We start from the raw sequence: 16,864 nt of genomic DNA, 5'->3' as shown, positions 1-16,864 counted from the left end.
GAGTTCGAGTGGATAAGGACCTTATCTGCTCCCACGTGCCGAGTTGCTTGTATGCCCGCTATTAGTGTCTCATATTCTGCTTCGTTGTTAGTAGCTCGGTAATCCAGCTGGACGGGCAGCTGCATCCGGTCTTCCTTAGATGAGATGAGGATTAAGCCAATCCCACTACCTTGCCGAGTGGATGAGCCATCCACATATATCTTCCATGTCACCGGTGGTTCATTACTCTGGACTTCTGTAACAAAATATGCCAAGGCCTGAGCCTTAATTATCGTACGGGATTGATACTGAATGTCAAATTCACTAAGATCCGTCATCCATTTGATTAGCCGGTCAGACGCCTCGAGATTGAGAAGGACTCTTCCCAAGGGACTGTTGATAATCACAATTATCGAGTGAGCGAGGAAGTACGGGCGAAGTCTCCGCGCGGTGAGCGCTAAAGCATAAGCTAACTTCTCAAGACAAGTGTAGCGGGACTCATCATCTTTTAATATGCGACTTAAAAAGTACACTGGTTGTTCTTCGTCGTTCTGCCTAACTAATGTCGAACCGACCACATACTCTGTAGATGACAAGTAGATCCGGAGCAGTTCGCTAACACATGGCTTAGCTAGGACAGGAAGGGAGTTGAGATATTCTTTGAGCTCTTTGAGTGCCTGATCGCACTCCACATCTCATTGAAATTTTACCGTCCAACGTAGTATTTTGAAGAACGGTAGGCTCCGATTGGATGACTTAGAGATGAATCTGGGCAGCGTCATGATCCGACCGGTGAGACGCTGAGCTTCCTTCAAATTTCGACGCGGTGACATGTCTTGTAGTGCTTTTACTTTTCTTGGGTTCGCCTCAATACCCTGCTCGGTGATGATATAGCCTAAGAAGCGCCCACTCTTCATGCCGAATAGACACTTGCCCGGATTTAGCTTTATCCCATAGGTCCTAAGTGTCTAGCAAGTCTCCTCAATATCTGCACATAGGTTAGCAGCTCGGAGGGATTTTATTAGTATGTCATCCACGTATACCTTCATGTTACGATCGATCTGCCGTTAGAACACTTTGTTCATCAGTCTTTAATAAGTGGCCCTGACATTCTTGAGTCCGAACGACATGATGTTGTAGCAGTACGTTCCATTGGTCGTGATGAAACTGACCTTTTCTTGATCTTCGCAGGCGAGCAACACTTGATGATAGCCCCGGTAGGCATCCAATATGCAGATCAACTTGCATCCCGCAGTGGAGTCCACCATCTGGTCGATCCGAGGTAGTGGGTAGAAGTCCTTCAAGCACGCCTTGTTCAGATCATGGAATTCGATGCAGACTTGTCATTTGTTGCCCAGCTTGGAGACGAGGATGATGTTGGCGAGACAGCTCGGGAACTGAACTTCTCTGATGTGGTCGGCCTCCAATACCTTTTCTATCTCTCCTTAAATGATCACGTTCTGCTCGACGCTAAAGTCCCGTTTTCTTTGTTTGATCGGCCGAGTGTCCGGTCGGATGTGTAACTCGTGCTGGGCCATGCTTGGGGAGATGCCGGACAGCTCATGTGTTGACCATGCGAACACATCATGATTTTTCTTAAGGCATAGGATTAATTCCGTCTTTTGCTTCTCCTCCAAGTCGGCAGCTACGAAAGTTGTGGATTCCGACCAGCTTGGGTGGATCTGTACCTCTTCCTTTTCTTCATATATCAAGGTAGGTTTCTCGGTAATAGTGTTTACCTCTAGCCGTGGAGCTTTCCGTGCTGCTTTGGCCTCGATTTTGATTATCTCCACATAACATCGTCGAGCGGCCAGTTGATCGCCTTTGACCTCGCTCACCTGGTCATCTACCGGGAACTTTATTTTCTGGCAGTAAGTGGTGCACAGAACTCGTTGAGGGCAGGTCAGCCCAAAATGATGTTGTAGGCCGATAGTGCATCCACAACTATGAAGTTGGTGGTTCGGGTCCTCCTCAATGACTCTTCTCCCAGTGATGGCTAGTTTTGCTTGGCCGATCGGTAGGACTTCATTACCCGTGAACCCGTAGAGCGGGGTCGCCATGGACAGCAGTTCGCCGCGATTGATCTATAGTTGATTGAACACCTTCTTTAAAATGATGTTCACCGAACTCCCCGTGTCGACGAAGGTTCGGTGAATGGTGTAATTGGCGATCACCGCTCGGATGATCAAAGCATTGTCGTGAGGGATTTAGACCCCCTCCAGATCATTGGGGATGAAGCTGATCTGAGGCCCTTCGACCTTCTCCTTGCTGCACCCGACAGCGTGGATCTCCAACCGCCGAGTGTATGATTTTCGAGCCTGGTTGGAATCTCCGCTGGTCGGCCCTCCGACAATCATGCCTATCTCTTCCCGGGGAGCGTTATTTCTATTTTCCTCTTCCCGGGTGGAAGACCTATTGCATCACTTACAAACTAGTAATGAAGACCGTGGAATTTAATTAATTCCTCTCCTACTTAGTTATTTAGAAACGAGGAATTTTAACATGCACACAAGCACACAAACACAGCACATCACAACATAAAAGGCAATAAATATGAAAACTAATTTTCCAACTATTATGACCTCATCCATAGCTGTCCTCCATGTGCCGCCAACCCTAGCCGCCACCAATGGGTCATGTCATCGCATCTATCTTTCTTCCTTTTTCTGATGCGCCTCTGGTCCTCAAATAGCACCACGCCTCGTAAGTATACGATCCGCGACAAAAAATAAAATTTTACATTTATCGATCATATATTCCACGAAGGAATGTACATGTAATCTAGATCGAACAGAATATAAAATCGTAATAACTAATACAGCTCCTGTTGTATTTAATAATTACAATCATGCACACATATAAAATGCCCTCGACGTGTTCAAGGGTCCAATCACAAATAATCACAATAGGCCATAATAGTTGGAGCCTGCAACCACAGAGTTAATCTATTTGCACATTCTACTATTATTCTACCTAAACTTATGTATGAAAAGTACATAATTAACTAAAAACCAAACACACAGAGGCAAAAACTTAGCTCTGATACCAATTGTTGGTTGCTACACCTGGATTTCGTTCTGTTTCCCCTGTACAAAAATTTGTACAAGCATAGAATTTAACCTAGCTACCCATGTGCTCTACTGAAGTTAAACTTGGATTGCAAACGATGCTTAACATTATTAATCCAAGTTGCTCTTTAGAAGTTAAACTTGGATTGGAAACGATACTTAACATTTTTACTCCAAGTTTAACCAATGTGATATTCCTAAGTTAAACCATATTATAGAAGTTGATTAAATATCTATTTCAAATATTGGCTTCCAGGTTAAACATGGCGAGGCACTAGGCCTTCTTGGTTATGGGATCATCCACCACTTCCTAGACAAAGCCTTTCAAAGAAATTGGATATTTAACTTCTTACAGTAACCCTAGGTTTAACTACAAAGACCACAATAGAAACACAAGATCGAAACGCAAAATCTAAATACAAAATCGATAGCATGAAATCGAAACATAAAATCGCTAGCCTCTTATGTTGGTGTTTCAGAATCCATGCAAAGAAAACTAACTAATTAATTCGAAGCAGAAATCATTAATTAGTTATACCTTTCTTTGTAGCTAAAGACCTCTTGATCTTCTGTTGTATTCCTCTCCTCTTGGACGTTGTGTGGGCAATGATCTACCAAGATGGAATCCACCCAAACTACTTCTTCTTTTCCAAGACTCTCGAGCCACCAAGAGATGTCAACATAGGAAACTATCTTCTCTTCTTCTTCTTCTCCTCCAAATAATCGGCCACCAAGGAGATGGAACTTCTTTGATGTGTCGCCGGCCTTGAGAGAAAGAAAACAAGGAGAAAGAAGAGAAGCAAGGGCTGACCACCAAGGATTAGAAGAAGAGGGTTTCGGCCACAATAGAAGAGGAGGCAAGGCTTAGGTTGTATATACTCATGAGGCACTCTCTCCCTCTCTTTTATAATCCTTGGTCATGGTAAAAAAAGAAAGTTTTAAACATAATTAAAACTTCCTTATTTGTGGTCTCCCATTAAAAAGGAAAATTTAATAACAATTAAAATCTTTCTTTTCTAAATTTCCTATTGTACATAGCAATAAAGGAAAGTTTTAAAATTAATCTCTCTCTTTTAAAACATGTAGACAACTACAAAAAAGGAAAGATTAATTAAAACTTCTCTTTTTAAATCATGATTACAAAAAAGGAAAGTTTTATCAAAAATTAAAATTTCTCTTTTAAACATTATAGATAACTACAAATAAGGAAAGATTTTAACAAAATTAAAGTCTTTCTTTAATCTTTTGTAGATAGCTATAAAAGGAAAGATTTTAAAATTTAAAACTCTCTTTTAAAACTATGAGGATGGCTATAAAAGGAAATTTCAAAATTAAAATTTCTCTTTTAAATCCCTTCATGAATGGCTACAAAAGGAAAGTTTTAAACAAAATTAAAATATTTCTTTTAACCATTGTAGATAACTACAAAAAAAGGAAAGATTTTAACAAAAATAAAATCTCTCTTTTAATCATTGTACATAACTACAAATAAGGAAAAATTTTAACAAAATTTTGTTTTAAATCAAAACTTCCTTTTCCTTTTACTTTGGTTTGCCCCATGCTTGGTCACCAAGCATGGCTTGGCCGTCCCCTACTTGGGCTCCATGAAGGGCTTCGCCGGCCACATCTTGGACACCAAGATGTGCTTGCCCGACCACAACATGGACTAGAAGATGAGCTTAGGGTGGATACAAGGCTTTATAGAGGCTACAACAGGGATCGAGAGGAGAAATTGGTTTTGGTCTCCCGATGAGCTTGAGCTTCCTGTGTTCGCCCCGAACACCCAACTTAAGTTCATCAATAATAACTCACACCACTAAAGAGTTATTATTGAACTACCGTACCAATCCCAAATTACATTATGGGCTCCTTCTTATTATGAGTGTATTAATCTTCCTGTGTTTAAGACATCGAATGTCCACTAATTAAATGAGTTACTGATAATTCACTTAATTAATATCTAGCTCCAAGAGTAGTACCACTCAACTTCATTATCATACCAAACTAAGTCTACCTGCAGAGTTTACATGACAATCCTTATGAGCTCCTCAAGGGGGCATCATCAACCTAGATTACTAGGACACAGTTTCCTTCTATAATCAACAACACACCATATAAATAATATCATTCCCAACTTATCGGGCCTATTGATTTAACGAACTAAATCTCATCCATTGATAAATCAAAGAAATAAATACTAAGTATACATGCTTGTTATTATATCGGGATTAAGAGTACGCACATCCATAATAACAGAGATTTTATTCTTTTATGTAGTCAGTATAAAAAGAAACAACTTCAAATGGTCTTGCTCAATACACTCATAGTGTACTAGTGTAATTTTATAGTCAAGATAAATTAATACCAAATTATATTACGACCGTTCCATTGGTTTGTCCCTATCCATCTAACCATCTTGGTCGTGAGCTGCTATTTATAATTTATAAGGAACTGATAACATGATATTCTGTGTCACACCAAACACCATGTTATCTACAATATAAATTAAATGGACAACTATATTTAACACAAATGCAGACATTTGACCAATGTGATTCTTATGTTTATACAAAAAGCTAGGCTTTTAGTATACATCCCAACAGTCAGAAGATAATCCCCGCTCCTGATGTGCTTGGGCTATCTCCAAGGGGTTTTGGAACAGAGCCCGGTGGAAGGGGATTGGCGCAGGCGGCGCTTCCCCTTGGGTACCAGTCAGCCTACGGTTCTGCCCCCATACGAAGAGTTGCTCCGCTTGGTTTTCTTGTCCCACTCGCCGATCGACCACTGAGGTCACCGGTTGCGGTGCTAGCCGATCGGTTATTGCTTGTTGTTGTTGCTACTCCATCATTTTTTCTGCTCGTGCTTGCACGAGCATCTCCAACTCCTCTTGCGTGAGTGTCACGGCGGTTAGCCGTCCAGCATCTTCCATTTCCTCAGATCGGATTCATGTGATGTTCCCACAGACAACGTCAAATATGATCATGTCCAAAAGTTGGGGAGGTGGATGCTGGGGACGTGGCGCTCCTGCTGACTTCCGAGGGGCTTTGCTCCTACCTGCAACACAAGTAACGTCAGTGCCGATCCATGGAAAGGATAACTGTAGTGCAACTATAGAGATCGCGAGACCGAACGGGATAGTCAGTGCCCGTGTCTAGACCGAACGGGATAGTCATTCAGCTGTAGTAGCGATGTCCGCGTGTGGTTCGCTCGCCATGATTCAACTCTGCTGATCTGGTCATCGATATAAGGTCGAGCGGGGTAGCCGCTCGACCTACTACACTTAGCATTCATTCCTGTCTCGAGCGTCTTGGCTCAGCTAGTGGCCGAGCTAGTGATGATGTCGGATCAAATCTTTGGTGTCTCGGTCGGGCGAACCACCTGCTCGCCCGACCTATGATAGGAGATGTTGATCATCATGACTTTGATCTCTATTATGACGAAGACCTTTCCCGAGATGGATCCACCTGATCACCGCATCAAACTGGATATATATTATTCAAAGCTGACTTATGGGTAATACTGAAATTTTCAGAGCTTCAATAAAATATCATAAAAATTAACCACCTTTTATTTGATTATATAATTACTAAAACACCCTTTAAATTATTTAAATTTCTTCTGTAATAATAATCAATCTTCGTGAATCTCAAAGCAACGAACTTGATGTTTTCCACTGTTGATCAGTCATCCACCCTGAATCCTCTCCGTATTTTTATGACCATGGGCAACTGACTATCCCTCCAGCCAGCTCACGGACTCATACCCCGTGATGAGGCGGCGGCGGCTCCTCACTTCGACCCGCTCCTTCTCCACTCGCTACAGCGGCCGAATCGTCCGAGCCGACTCCTCCGGCGGCGCCCTCGCCGTCGAGGTCGACCCGCCGAACCTTCCCCGCGACGTCCGCGGCCACCCCCTCCCACGTCGAGACCTCGTCTGCCGAGCTGCTCGCATCCTCCGTTCGGCCTCTCCCGTAGCCGATCCCCTCCTCGACCTCACCGACTACTTCCAAACCCTAAATATCATCCCCAGCACTTCCGAGGTAAGCGAGATCCTCAAGTCCGTGCGGGGCCCTGACCGTGCGCTCGAGTTTTTCCGCTTCGCCGCCTCCCTCCCCGGCTTTCGCCACGATTGCTTCACCTACAACCGGATCCTCTCGATCCTCGGCAGGGCGGGCGAAAAATATGATCAGTCTATACGTGAGATCCTGGACGAGATGGACCGTGATGGGGTCAGGGGGAACATCTCGACTGTCAACATCTTGATCAGCATCGTCGGTGGCGGAGAAATCAACCGGTGCTCGGAGCTCGTTAAAAAATGGAATTTGACGTTTACTGGATACACCTACAAGTGCTTGATGCAGGCCTATGTAAGATTTCGAGATGTGGAGGGAGCGTTTCGGATTTATGAAGAGTTGAGAAGGAAGGGGCATAAATTGGATATTTTTGCTTTCAATATGCTCCTGGATTCCCTCTCTAAGGCAGAAAAGGTGTGATTGTGTGTGTGTGTGTGTGTGTTTTCCATTATTAAGTTTCTTTTGTTGCATTATATCTTGCTTTAAAGACTTTAACTTGTAGTTTTTATTCTTCTTGTTGATGTTGCATTTCTAAAACAAATTTGATTTTCTGACTGTTTGACGAGTAATATTGTCTAACAGTAGTTTATGAAGTACATACTCTGTCTACAAAAAAAAAATGACAAATTGTAATACTCTTTCTAAGATGAATTCCACTGGATGTTTTTCTCAGACTATGTGCTAGTTATTTGGTAGTGATATTTAGTTTGATTGGTAAGGAAGTAACCGGGATTTATTTTTGACTATGTTGGAAATCATTAAGTAATTCTTTGTTGAGCTATAAAAATATAGTGACAAGAAATGTATAGGTGAGAAGTTCTCTTTAACGTATCGACAATGTAAGATTAATAAAAGCTATAATTCATGAGAAGTGGTTATAAAGGGAAATGCAGCAGATTAACTTTTAGTTGGTTTATCATGCTAATCTCAAGCACTAGTGGGCACAAGAACAGAGCCTATTTCAGTTTTTCTATTCCCTCTCAGAAAAAGGATAGAGCGGGACCTGAGAAAGATGTTGAAAAATACTGAGAATATACACATACATACATATTTATTTATTTGATCATTAGCCAGTTGGGAAGAAGTCTAGCTACCTAGTTGGATTCACTTAGCTTACATTATTCCCATGACCGTTTTGTATAGCCACTTTGATTTACCAGTTGTGTTGCTTGAATTATAAAGTAGTCTATTTATTGCATGTTTAGCTTTTGAAAAGTCTTTATGATGTCTAGGGATTCCAACTTGGTTATGTTGCATTTTCTACTTCTAAAAAATCTCTGCAATTCACTTAATTTAAAGTCACAGATTTTTATTAGTGTGACAACAACATTTGCACAAAGTTCATAGACTCTTGTAATTTCAGTTTGCAAGGTTATGTTTGTTGAACTTTATGCGCGTATACTGATCATGATTAAATTGTATCACGATTGATTTGTACTTTGAGCCTGAATCTTGAGTTGGTAATTGCATTTAGATCTGATGCATGTTATAAGGAATTAAAATATGTATGTGATTTAGAAAGATGAAACTATTAGTTCACATGGTCAAGCAAAAAAAAGCTTCCAGATTGGTTTGTTGAGTCTATTTTCCTTTGTGGTCTATCACTTCTATAAGATGAAAATAAGAAATTTAGTAATTTTTGGTTCAGACAAAACTTCCTAAATTGATATGGCAATTTGCTTATTTTTTATAGAAAGACTATGCTCATGTCAATTACCTCTATTTTTTTTCTCTTTCATTTGATGTATGCCACTTTAACAGGTTAAACAAGCTTACAAAGTTTTTGCAGATATGAAATGTTGTCACTCCAAGCCAGATGCATATACTTACACAATTTTGATAAGAATGCTAGGAAGGTTAGGGAAAACAGATGAGTTCATCTCCTTATTCGAGGAGATGATAGTAAAAGGCTGCACTCTCAACATAATTGTTTATAATACTATGCTCGAGGCACTTGCTAAGAATCATATGGTTGATAAAGCTTTATTTGTATTTTCCAAAATGATTGAGAATGGTTGTCAACCCAATGAGTTCACATATAGTATATTTGTGTTTATGTTAGCAGCGGAAGGGCAACTAGTTAGACTTGATCAGGTTGTGGATGCTGCCAATAAGTACCTGAATAAGTCGATCTATGCTTATTTGGTAAAGACACTGAGTAAGCTAGGGCATGTTAGTGAGGCTCATCGTATGTTTTGCAGAATGTGGAGCTTCCATGACAGTGGTGACCGGGCTGCTTGTTTGTCTATGCTTGAGACTCTTTGTAGTGCAGGTAAGACATCAGAGGCTATGGAACTGCTGGCCAAAATAAATGAGAAGGGGATAAATGCCGATACTGTTATGTATAACATGGTATTCTCAGCTCTCGGTAAGCTAAAGCAAGTATCATGCATTTATACCCTTTACGAGGAGATGAAGACTTCAGGCCTTTTGCCTAGCATATTTACTTATAACATTCTAATCTCAAGCTTTGGTAGAGTTGGTTTGATTGATAAAGCTTCCGAAGTGTTTGAAGAAATGGAAAGAAATGACTGTAACCCTGATATAGTTTCCTACAATTCTTTGATAAATTGTCTTGGGAAAAATGGAGAGCTAGATGAAGCTCACATGCGTTTCATGGAGATGCAGGAGAAAGGATTGAATCCTGATGTTGTGACATATAGTACGCTAATCGAATGTTTTGGTAAATCCAACAAAGTTGAGATGGCTTGTCGGTTGTTTGATGAGATGCTTGCTGAAGGATGCACTCCGAACATCGTAACATACAATATTTTGCTTGATTGCCTTGAGAAGTCTGGGAAGACAGCTGAAGCATACAAGCTGCATGCATCTTTAAAACAACATGGGCTGACTCCAGACTCAATAACTTATTCAATACTTGAACGATTAGCTAGTCGGTCTCACAGTGTTGTGCGAGTTCGCAAACAAAGCCGAATTACTGGATGGGTTGTGAGCCCCCTGAGATAGCAAAGAAGCCTAATTGCAGAAGTATATATTTATTTGTTCACACCATATCAGGCATTCCTATGCTGATTTTATAACAATGTCTAAATTCCATTAGAAAAGATGAAAATTTTGTTTCTTCATTGTATAAAATCACCTGATTGCATTGAAGATATCCATTTGGATATGGTTGCTGTACGATCAGATGGAAAGATGTCGATTATAATCATCATTTTGTATTCAAATACTGATTTTATTTTTGTTTATTAAACTTTTAGATTCTTGCAAAGTTCAATTACTAGAATTTGTTTTCTTTTGGATATATTGTCTTTATTAGCAACTGTTATCTTGTGTGTGCTTTTTTTTGGTCTCAAGGGCCATTTCTGAAGTTCCAAATTCAGAATTTTTTCTTGATCAATATAACAATTATCAGACACATTATTGATCAATGGGGTTGAGGCATTTTATAAGGTTAAATCGATAAATTCTCCTTGATCAACAATATAAAAGTTTTAAAATTCCAAGTTCATGAAGATCCAACCGAGAACATTTCCTCAAACCAACTTAATTAAGCCACACAATAAAGCAAACCTGACTTTGTTTGGGTTCAATGCTTGCACAATCATCAAGAAGATATATAGGTTTATGATCTTATCAAGTTGAGAAAGGAAGCTTTGACGCAAAGTTGTTGTCGTGTCACCTTGATGTCACGGATTTGCTGAGTCTTGAAAATAACGTCTTGCAAGGTAAGGTAATGTCACGGATTTGCTGAGTCTTGAAAATAACGTCTTGCAAGGTAAGGTAAAGCTTTGCTTTTAGTATAACTAATAGATAATTGCATTATTCATCGCACATCACAAAATAATCAACTTGATTTTAAAATTTGATTCAAACATAACATCGAGGACCAAAGCTTGACCTCAACAAATGCATACAGATTCTTGTTGTGTTATGGCCCATACAAACAATTTCGACACAATGGAATATGATAGATCTTGAGCTCGAGATCAAATGCATGGATTTGGCTTCACATTCTCATTTGATTTTCCATGAACGTTGGCACAGGTTGATGTTGTCGTCTTGTTCCCTCTTGCATCGCCGGTGTAATGTAAGTCGATATCATTTAGTATCACACCTTGACATGGAAACGAGCTACTACAAATGAACTTGATGGCTTCCGCCGAGGAAGAAGTTCCCTTGACATTTGTGAACTTGATATCGTAGATTTGAACACGAGATGGATCCTATAGCAAGCAAGATCAATAAAGGGAACTTATCGTTAATACACGAGCTAGCTTTGAACACCAATGTTTGCTTACCTTTTCGGCGCAAGAAACGTAGGGGCAATACTCTTGGTCTATTATGATGGGGTTGTAGACGTTGTTCATGGTGATGTCCTCGTAGGTAAAGTGGGCAGCCTTCAACAGAGTCGGAGAAGATTGCCATGTCTTGATCCGCAACCCGTTGGTCGTGCCATTCAAGGTGCAATTCCTAACCGTCAAGCCAATGACATCGGTTTCGCCCGAGTTCTTACCGAGGCTCCCAACACTAATGCCATGGCCAGGGCCACAATGCACATTAGAGATGGTTAGGTTGGAGTTTCCTGGTCCAATGGAGATGCAATCATCCCCAGTGCCAATGGTGGCATCTCTAATGGTGACATTGGTGGAATCAGCAACATGAATGCCATCAGTGTTTGGGCTGTCTCCAGGGGCACTGATGGTCACAGACTCGATATCGAAATTCTCTGATGAAAAAATATGAATGTGGAATAGTTTGCTATCCACAGAGGAAATGCTTTTGATCTTTGCATTCTTCACAAAACTGAACACCAATGACTGCGAATTGCAAAATGAATATACAGATTCATCAAAAGATACATTCATAAGATTAATTAGGGTCGTAAACGAACCAAACCGTTCTAAACTTTATGTAGTTAAACCTTGTTTGATAAGCTAACCGAACCTAACATTGCCAAACCGAGCCTAAAATCAATTAAACCGTTGAAAAGATTAGCTTGGCTTGAGTTTGATAGTGTTATCGAGTTCCTAATTCAAGCTTATTTAGTTTGTTTGAAGCTTTTATATTTTTTAGCATGTTTAGTTTTGTTTGTTTATTTGTTTTGAAAGCTTCTTTGCTTAATTATAAGTTTGATAGTGTTTTGTTTGTAGATATTGTTCATGAATAGATGAAGTCAGGAATATTAATGAGCTGAATATGTATGTATTTAAATTTATTCATTAAGTTTAACAAGTTATTTAAACCTATCTATTTAATTAACTTTATGTATATTGAACGAATATAAATAAATTCTTGTAAAATTGAATACTAAATTTACTCATGAACATTTGACTCATTTAGAACCCTAAATAAGATGGTCTAGCACTATTATCATAAATAATTAATTATAATCAAGTTAATCCTTGTGAATTTCAATGAACATTAAAGAACCTAAATTATATTTGTAAATATAATATTGAACGATATTAAGAAACAAACTAAATAACAAGAAAAACTTATATACCATTGGGAGAATCTTGCAACTCCATTTCTTTGGGCATTTATTGTAAGGCCATGCCGAAGATCCTTGTCCGTTGAATATTCCACCGCCCAATATCACTAGTCCATTTATGTATTGGAAGTCAACCCAATTTTTAGTGTAAGCATTGAGATTGGTCGATGCAAGCAATTGCCCTCTCAAATCGATCGCCATGACACCTTTGCAAGGCCCTTTGAAGAGTAAAGGACCGACCAAATACGATCCTTTGGGGATTAGTATCGTTGGATTCCCTTCGACGGCACAAGATACATCCCATGTCGCTTGAAAAGCCTACGATCATATGAAGAAGACAGTTCAGCATATATACTTAATTACAATCGAATAGTTTCAAAGGACATGATCAAAATCACCTTTGTGTCATCATTTTTGCCATTTCCTAGTGCTCCATGCTCCTTCACATTATAAACATTGCTCGATTGGGCAACACATGTAGCGCACCATATCGAGAACAACAAGCTAATTGCAAGGATGGCGTTGTTCGAATCCATTTGTTATGGGCCTTTGTAGCTAATATCTACTCCTATTGTAGATGGTCGCTATAATGTGATGTGTTCTATACATACAACAACTACTATTGATGCAAGTATAGAACACACACGCAAAAAAAAGAAAGCTTTGATAACCTGAATTGCCTGATTTCTAATAATTTTATAGGCAAATCGAGTCAAAACTTTCTTTTATGTTTGTGGTTAGTAGAATTGTAGTTCTATATTTAATATCTCGATCGCTAATTTCGTTGTTGCCCTGGCCTATTTTTATAATAGTATGGTTGGCTTTTTTTTTTGTTTTTACATTAATAATATATATAGCTAATTGGTCTCTCTATTTGAGCAAAAGGTTTGTCTCATTGGCTTTCGATCGATAATATAAAACCACATTATATAATCATAATTGAATAAAGACCTCATAAATCGGGTTTCTATAGTTGGGTCAAGTTGGATTAGCTTGATTCATGAAGAAATATATATATATATATATACTTCACTTGTTTTGAATTTCTTCTCCTCCCTATATATCCTCTCGTTCAATCGAAAGGAGCGATCAAAGAATTCAACCAACTAAGATAATGGGTACTTGATTCATCTACTCTCCTATCAATCTTTTACAAATCAATTGGTCACTTATTGTTTGGGCAACAATGATCCTCCTCAAGTATGAACTTTTCAAGCTACCCTTGTAAGGTTTGTTTGCATCGAAGGTGAAAAAGATAATTTCTTAGGGAAGAGCCATCAAAGATGACATTGGACAACAAGATGATGCGGCCAAAATCGGTCATCGGTGAGGTGGGCTTTGTAATAGAGGGTGTACCTTATTTCGATGATTATTTACTTGATCTCCCGATGAATGGTTTGATCAATCATCTTATATATAGATGGTCTCAAATTTAAAAATTAAGTTGATGAGTATTTTTTTTCTTCTTATATTTGATTTTTTTTTTATTATGTTGTTCATTGTGTTCATCCCTTAGTTATTTTTTTTTATTTTTTATATTTTGTAAAATTTATGAATTGTTATTCAAATTTTCATTTTTTAGAAATGAAAAATATGAAAAGCGGAAATGATTTTCACTCCTCGACAACTTACAATTTAATTTTTATTTTATGTACCAAAACAGAATAAATAGCATTAAGTTTAGAAAATTGAAGCACACTAAAATAGATTAGAAATATTCTTAGCAAAATATAGCTTGATATTCAACATTATAAGTCTTTGGGCAATTAGTAGTTAATTACTTATTAAACTACTTCCAAGTTTAATACTTCAGAATTTTATTAATGTCAAAATATCCTTCTTTTCATTTTGTTATTACGATCAATAACCACATTAATAAAGGAAAAGGTAATCAAAAATTGAGTTAGTAACAATAAAATAAAATTTATTTAAATATAAATGATAATATTGTTTGGATCGAATCTAATAGTATATGACAATTCATATAATTAATTCCATAAGAATTGATTACGTTGTTATTATATTATTAGTAAAATATTAATAATATTTTTTTCTAATATTATTTGTTCACATACCTATTCAAATCCACTTCAAAACAATCCAGCGTACTCTGCTATCAAATAATTACTCAACTCTTTTATATTTTATTTCTTTTTCTTGAGTTTTTTTTTTTTTTTTTGAATGATGAAATTATTATGATGTGACCTTATGATTATGGGTTCAAGTAGCAAAAATAACCTATTACAATATAGGATAAGATTATGTATAATAAATATAATATGGTCTGATCCTCCTTCGGAATCCCATATTAATTGAAACTTCATGTATCAGGCTATATTTTTCGCCCTTAATTCTGATGTGTTTTCCTTTGTTAACGAATTCAGACCGCATTTTGTGAATGACGATGATATCGTGGCACAAAAGGTCAGATATCACTAATGCATCGATAATAGTTCACCATATGTTCGATAAATTTTCTTGTTTTCTGAAAATTTAACTGACTTGAGAACTATATTGCACACACTTCAGGTTGTGGTTCATAAGAATGATCCGAAAGGGATGCACTTTCGGCGAGCCAGGCCTCGGCAAAAGGTAGGTTTCATTGAATGAATATCCCGAATATCAATTTTAGAGATCGTTTACATTTCACTAATCTTGTCATCTTTGATGCTTCTTCAGGTGTTCTTTGAGTTGGATGAGGTGCATGCTTGCATTGTGACTTGTGGAGGTTTGTGTCCCGGACGCAACACGGTGATACGAGAAGTAGTGTGTGGACTATACGACATGTATGGTGTTTGCAAAGTTCTTGGAATCGAGGTGAGTGTTCAAATGTGGTATCGCTTATCGGTTTGGGTTTGTTTAGGGACTTAAAATGACTGTTGAGACCTCTTCTACTACTCGGTTATATGTTTTCAATGGTCTACAAACTTGTAAGGTGGATATAAAGGCTTCTACTCGAGCAACACCATTAACTTGACACCGAAGAGTGTCAATGACATCCACAAAAGAGGAGGTACTATCCTTGGCACATCGAGGGGTGGCCATGATATATCAAAGATAGTAAATAGTATTGAAGATCGCGGTATCAATCAGGTTATCACAAATTCTTAGACTATGTTAGTTATTCTAGTTACATATCGGGCATGTCAATTTGATTCGATAACAAAGATAGCTTGTATTATTTTAGGTTTGTATTATAGGAGGCAATGAAACTCAAAGAGGGGTGGCACTCATTTATGAGGTAAATTTGGGATAACTAGTTCAACTGCTATATGTATTGAAGGCTATCAAGTTTTTTATGCTCTACATTTTTATAGGAAATTCAAAAACGCGGCCTGAAAGTTGCGATAGCCGGTATCCCCAAGACTATTTGGTTGACATTGCGGTATTTCGGTTTCATTTCCTTGAAATGCTCTTGCATTTCCATAACATTTCTATTTGCATTTATTTCCCTACCTCATATGATTAGGTTATCAACAAGTCATTTGGTTTTGACACTGCTGTTGAAGAGGCTCAGCAGGCGATAAATGCCGCTCATGTGGAAGCTGAAAGTGTCGAAAATGGTATTGGCCTTGTGAAGCTTATGGGTCGCTATAGTGGTTAGTTATCTCTCTCACGCTTGCTCAGACTAGCAGTTATTGTTGGAAGTTTGTTTTATAATAACATTCAAACAATTCGATACCGCAGGATTTTCAAGTAGAGATGTGGTACATGTCTCGAGTCATTTTCCCTTGCATATAATGCTGTGTGATACCTTCTAAAGAAGAATAACTTCAACACGTTTTCTTCTTTTTGGCAGGATCACTTTAAAACGAAGATGTCCATAAACCTCAAATACATAGGTTTGTTGCAGATGCGAAAAAAATTCAGTTTGAAAAAGAGGCTTTGCTTGTCGATTTGCTGCGAGTTAAAAAATACGTTTGGGTGCAGATCCAACTTACATGATTCGAGCAGTACCAAGCAATGCATCGGGCAATGTTTACTGCACTTTGCTGGCTCATAGTGCTATTCATGGAGCCATGGCGGGCTACACTGGATTCATCACTGGACCTGTCAATGGAAGACATGCTTATATACCTTTCCATGTAAGTGTCGCGCCCTCTTTCTTTTTCGCTTTAGTTCTGCTATCCTTTTCGGTAAACAGAGGATTATGGAGATGCCAAACAAGGTGGTGATAACAGATCATATTTGGTCGAGGCTGTTGTCTTCCACGAATCAACCCAGTTTTCTTAGCTCCGCTGATGTTACCACCAATGCAGCTGCTGGATGACCGCAAGGATTGCTGCACAA

The 16,864-nt window shown here is 38.6% G+C and overlaps 2 protein-coding genes and 1 pseudogene across 2 annotated transcripts; 2 read left to right on the top strand and 1 right to left on the bottom strand.

Annotated features, from left to right (window-relative positions):
* Positions 1–6,774: 6,774 nt before the first annotated feature.
* LOC122009505 (pentatricopeptide repeat-containing protein At1g51965, mitochondrial-like) lies at positions 6,775–10,384 on the top strand. The gene is made up of 2 exons (XM_042565689.1): positions 6,775–7,533; positions 8,881–10,384. Exons 1-2 carry the CDS (start codon positions 6,817–6,819, stop codon positions 10,084–10,086), a joined length of 1,923 nt encoding a protein of 640 aa, XP_042421623.1. The 5' UTR covers positions 6,775–6,816; the 3' UTR covers positions 10,087–10,384.
* Positions 10,385–11,069: 685 nt separating this feature from the next.
* LOC122010961 (exopolygalacturonase-like) lies at positions 11,070–13,110 on the bottom strand. The gene is made up of 4 exons (XM_042567419.1): positions 12,973–13,110; positions 12,587–12,892; positions 11,382–11,900; positions 11,070–11,306 (listed from the first exon to the last, which is right to left on the bottom strand). The coding sequence occupies exons 1-4, from the start codon at positions 13,108–13,110 to the stop codon at positions 11,070–11,072; spliced, it is 1,200 nt and encodes a 399-aa protein (XP_042423353.1).
* A 747-nt stretch (positions 13,111–13,857) lies between these two features.
* LOC122010960 lies at positions 13,858–16,844 on the top strand (annotated as a pseudogene).
* The last annotated feature ends 20 nt before the right edge of the window (positions 16,845–16,864 follow it).

The sequence above is a fragment of the Zingiber officinale genome, chromosome 8A, assembly GCF_018446385.1.
Source record: "Zingiber officinale cultivar Zhangliang chromosome 8A, Zo_v1.1, whole genome shotgun sequence".
NCBI lineage: Eukaryota > Viridiplantae > Streptophyta > Magnoliopsida > Zingiberales > Zingiberaceae > Zingiber > Zingiber officinale.
The sequence above is the reverse complement of the archived record's forward strand: the minus strand, read 5'-3'. Positions and strand labels throughout refer to the sequence as shown.

Coding starts and splice junctions, on each gene's coding strand:
- LOC122009505 (XM_042565689.1), top strand. CDS start 6,817: ATGAGGCGGCGGCGGCTCCTCACTTCGACCCGCTCCTTCTCCACTCGC. Junction 7,534..8,880: donor CCCTCTCTAAGGCAGAAAAG/GTGTGATTGTGT, acceptor CCACTTTAACAG/GTTAAACAAGCTTACAAAGT.
- LOC122010961 (XM_042567419.1), bottom strand. CDS start 13,110: ATGGATTCGAACAACGCCATCCTTGCAATTAGCTTGTTGTTCTCGATA. Junction 12,893..12,972: donor GCAAAAATGATGACACAAAG/GTGATTTTGATC, acceptor ATATGATCGTAG/GCTTTTCAAGCGACATGGGA. Junction 11,307..11,381: donor ACGTTTCTTGCGCCGAAAAG/GTAAGCAAACAT, acceptor TGCTTGCTATAG/GATCCATCTCGTGTTCAAAT.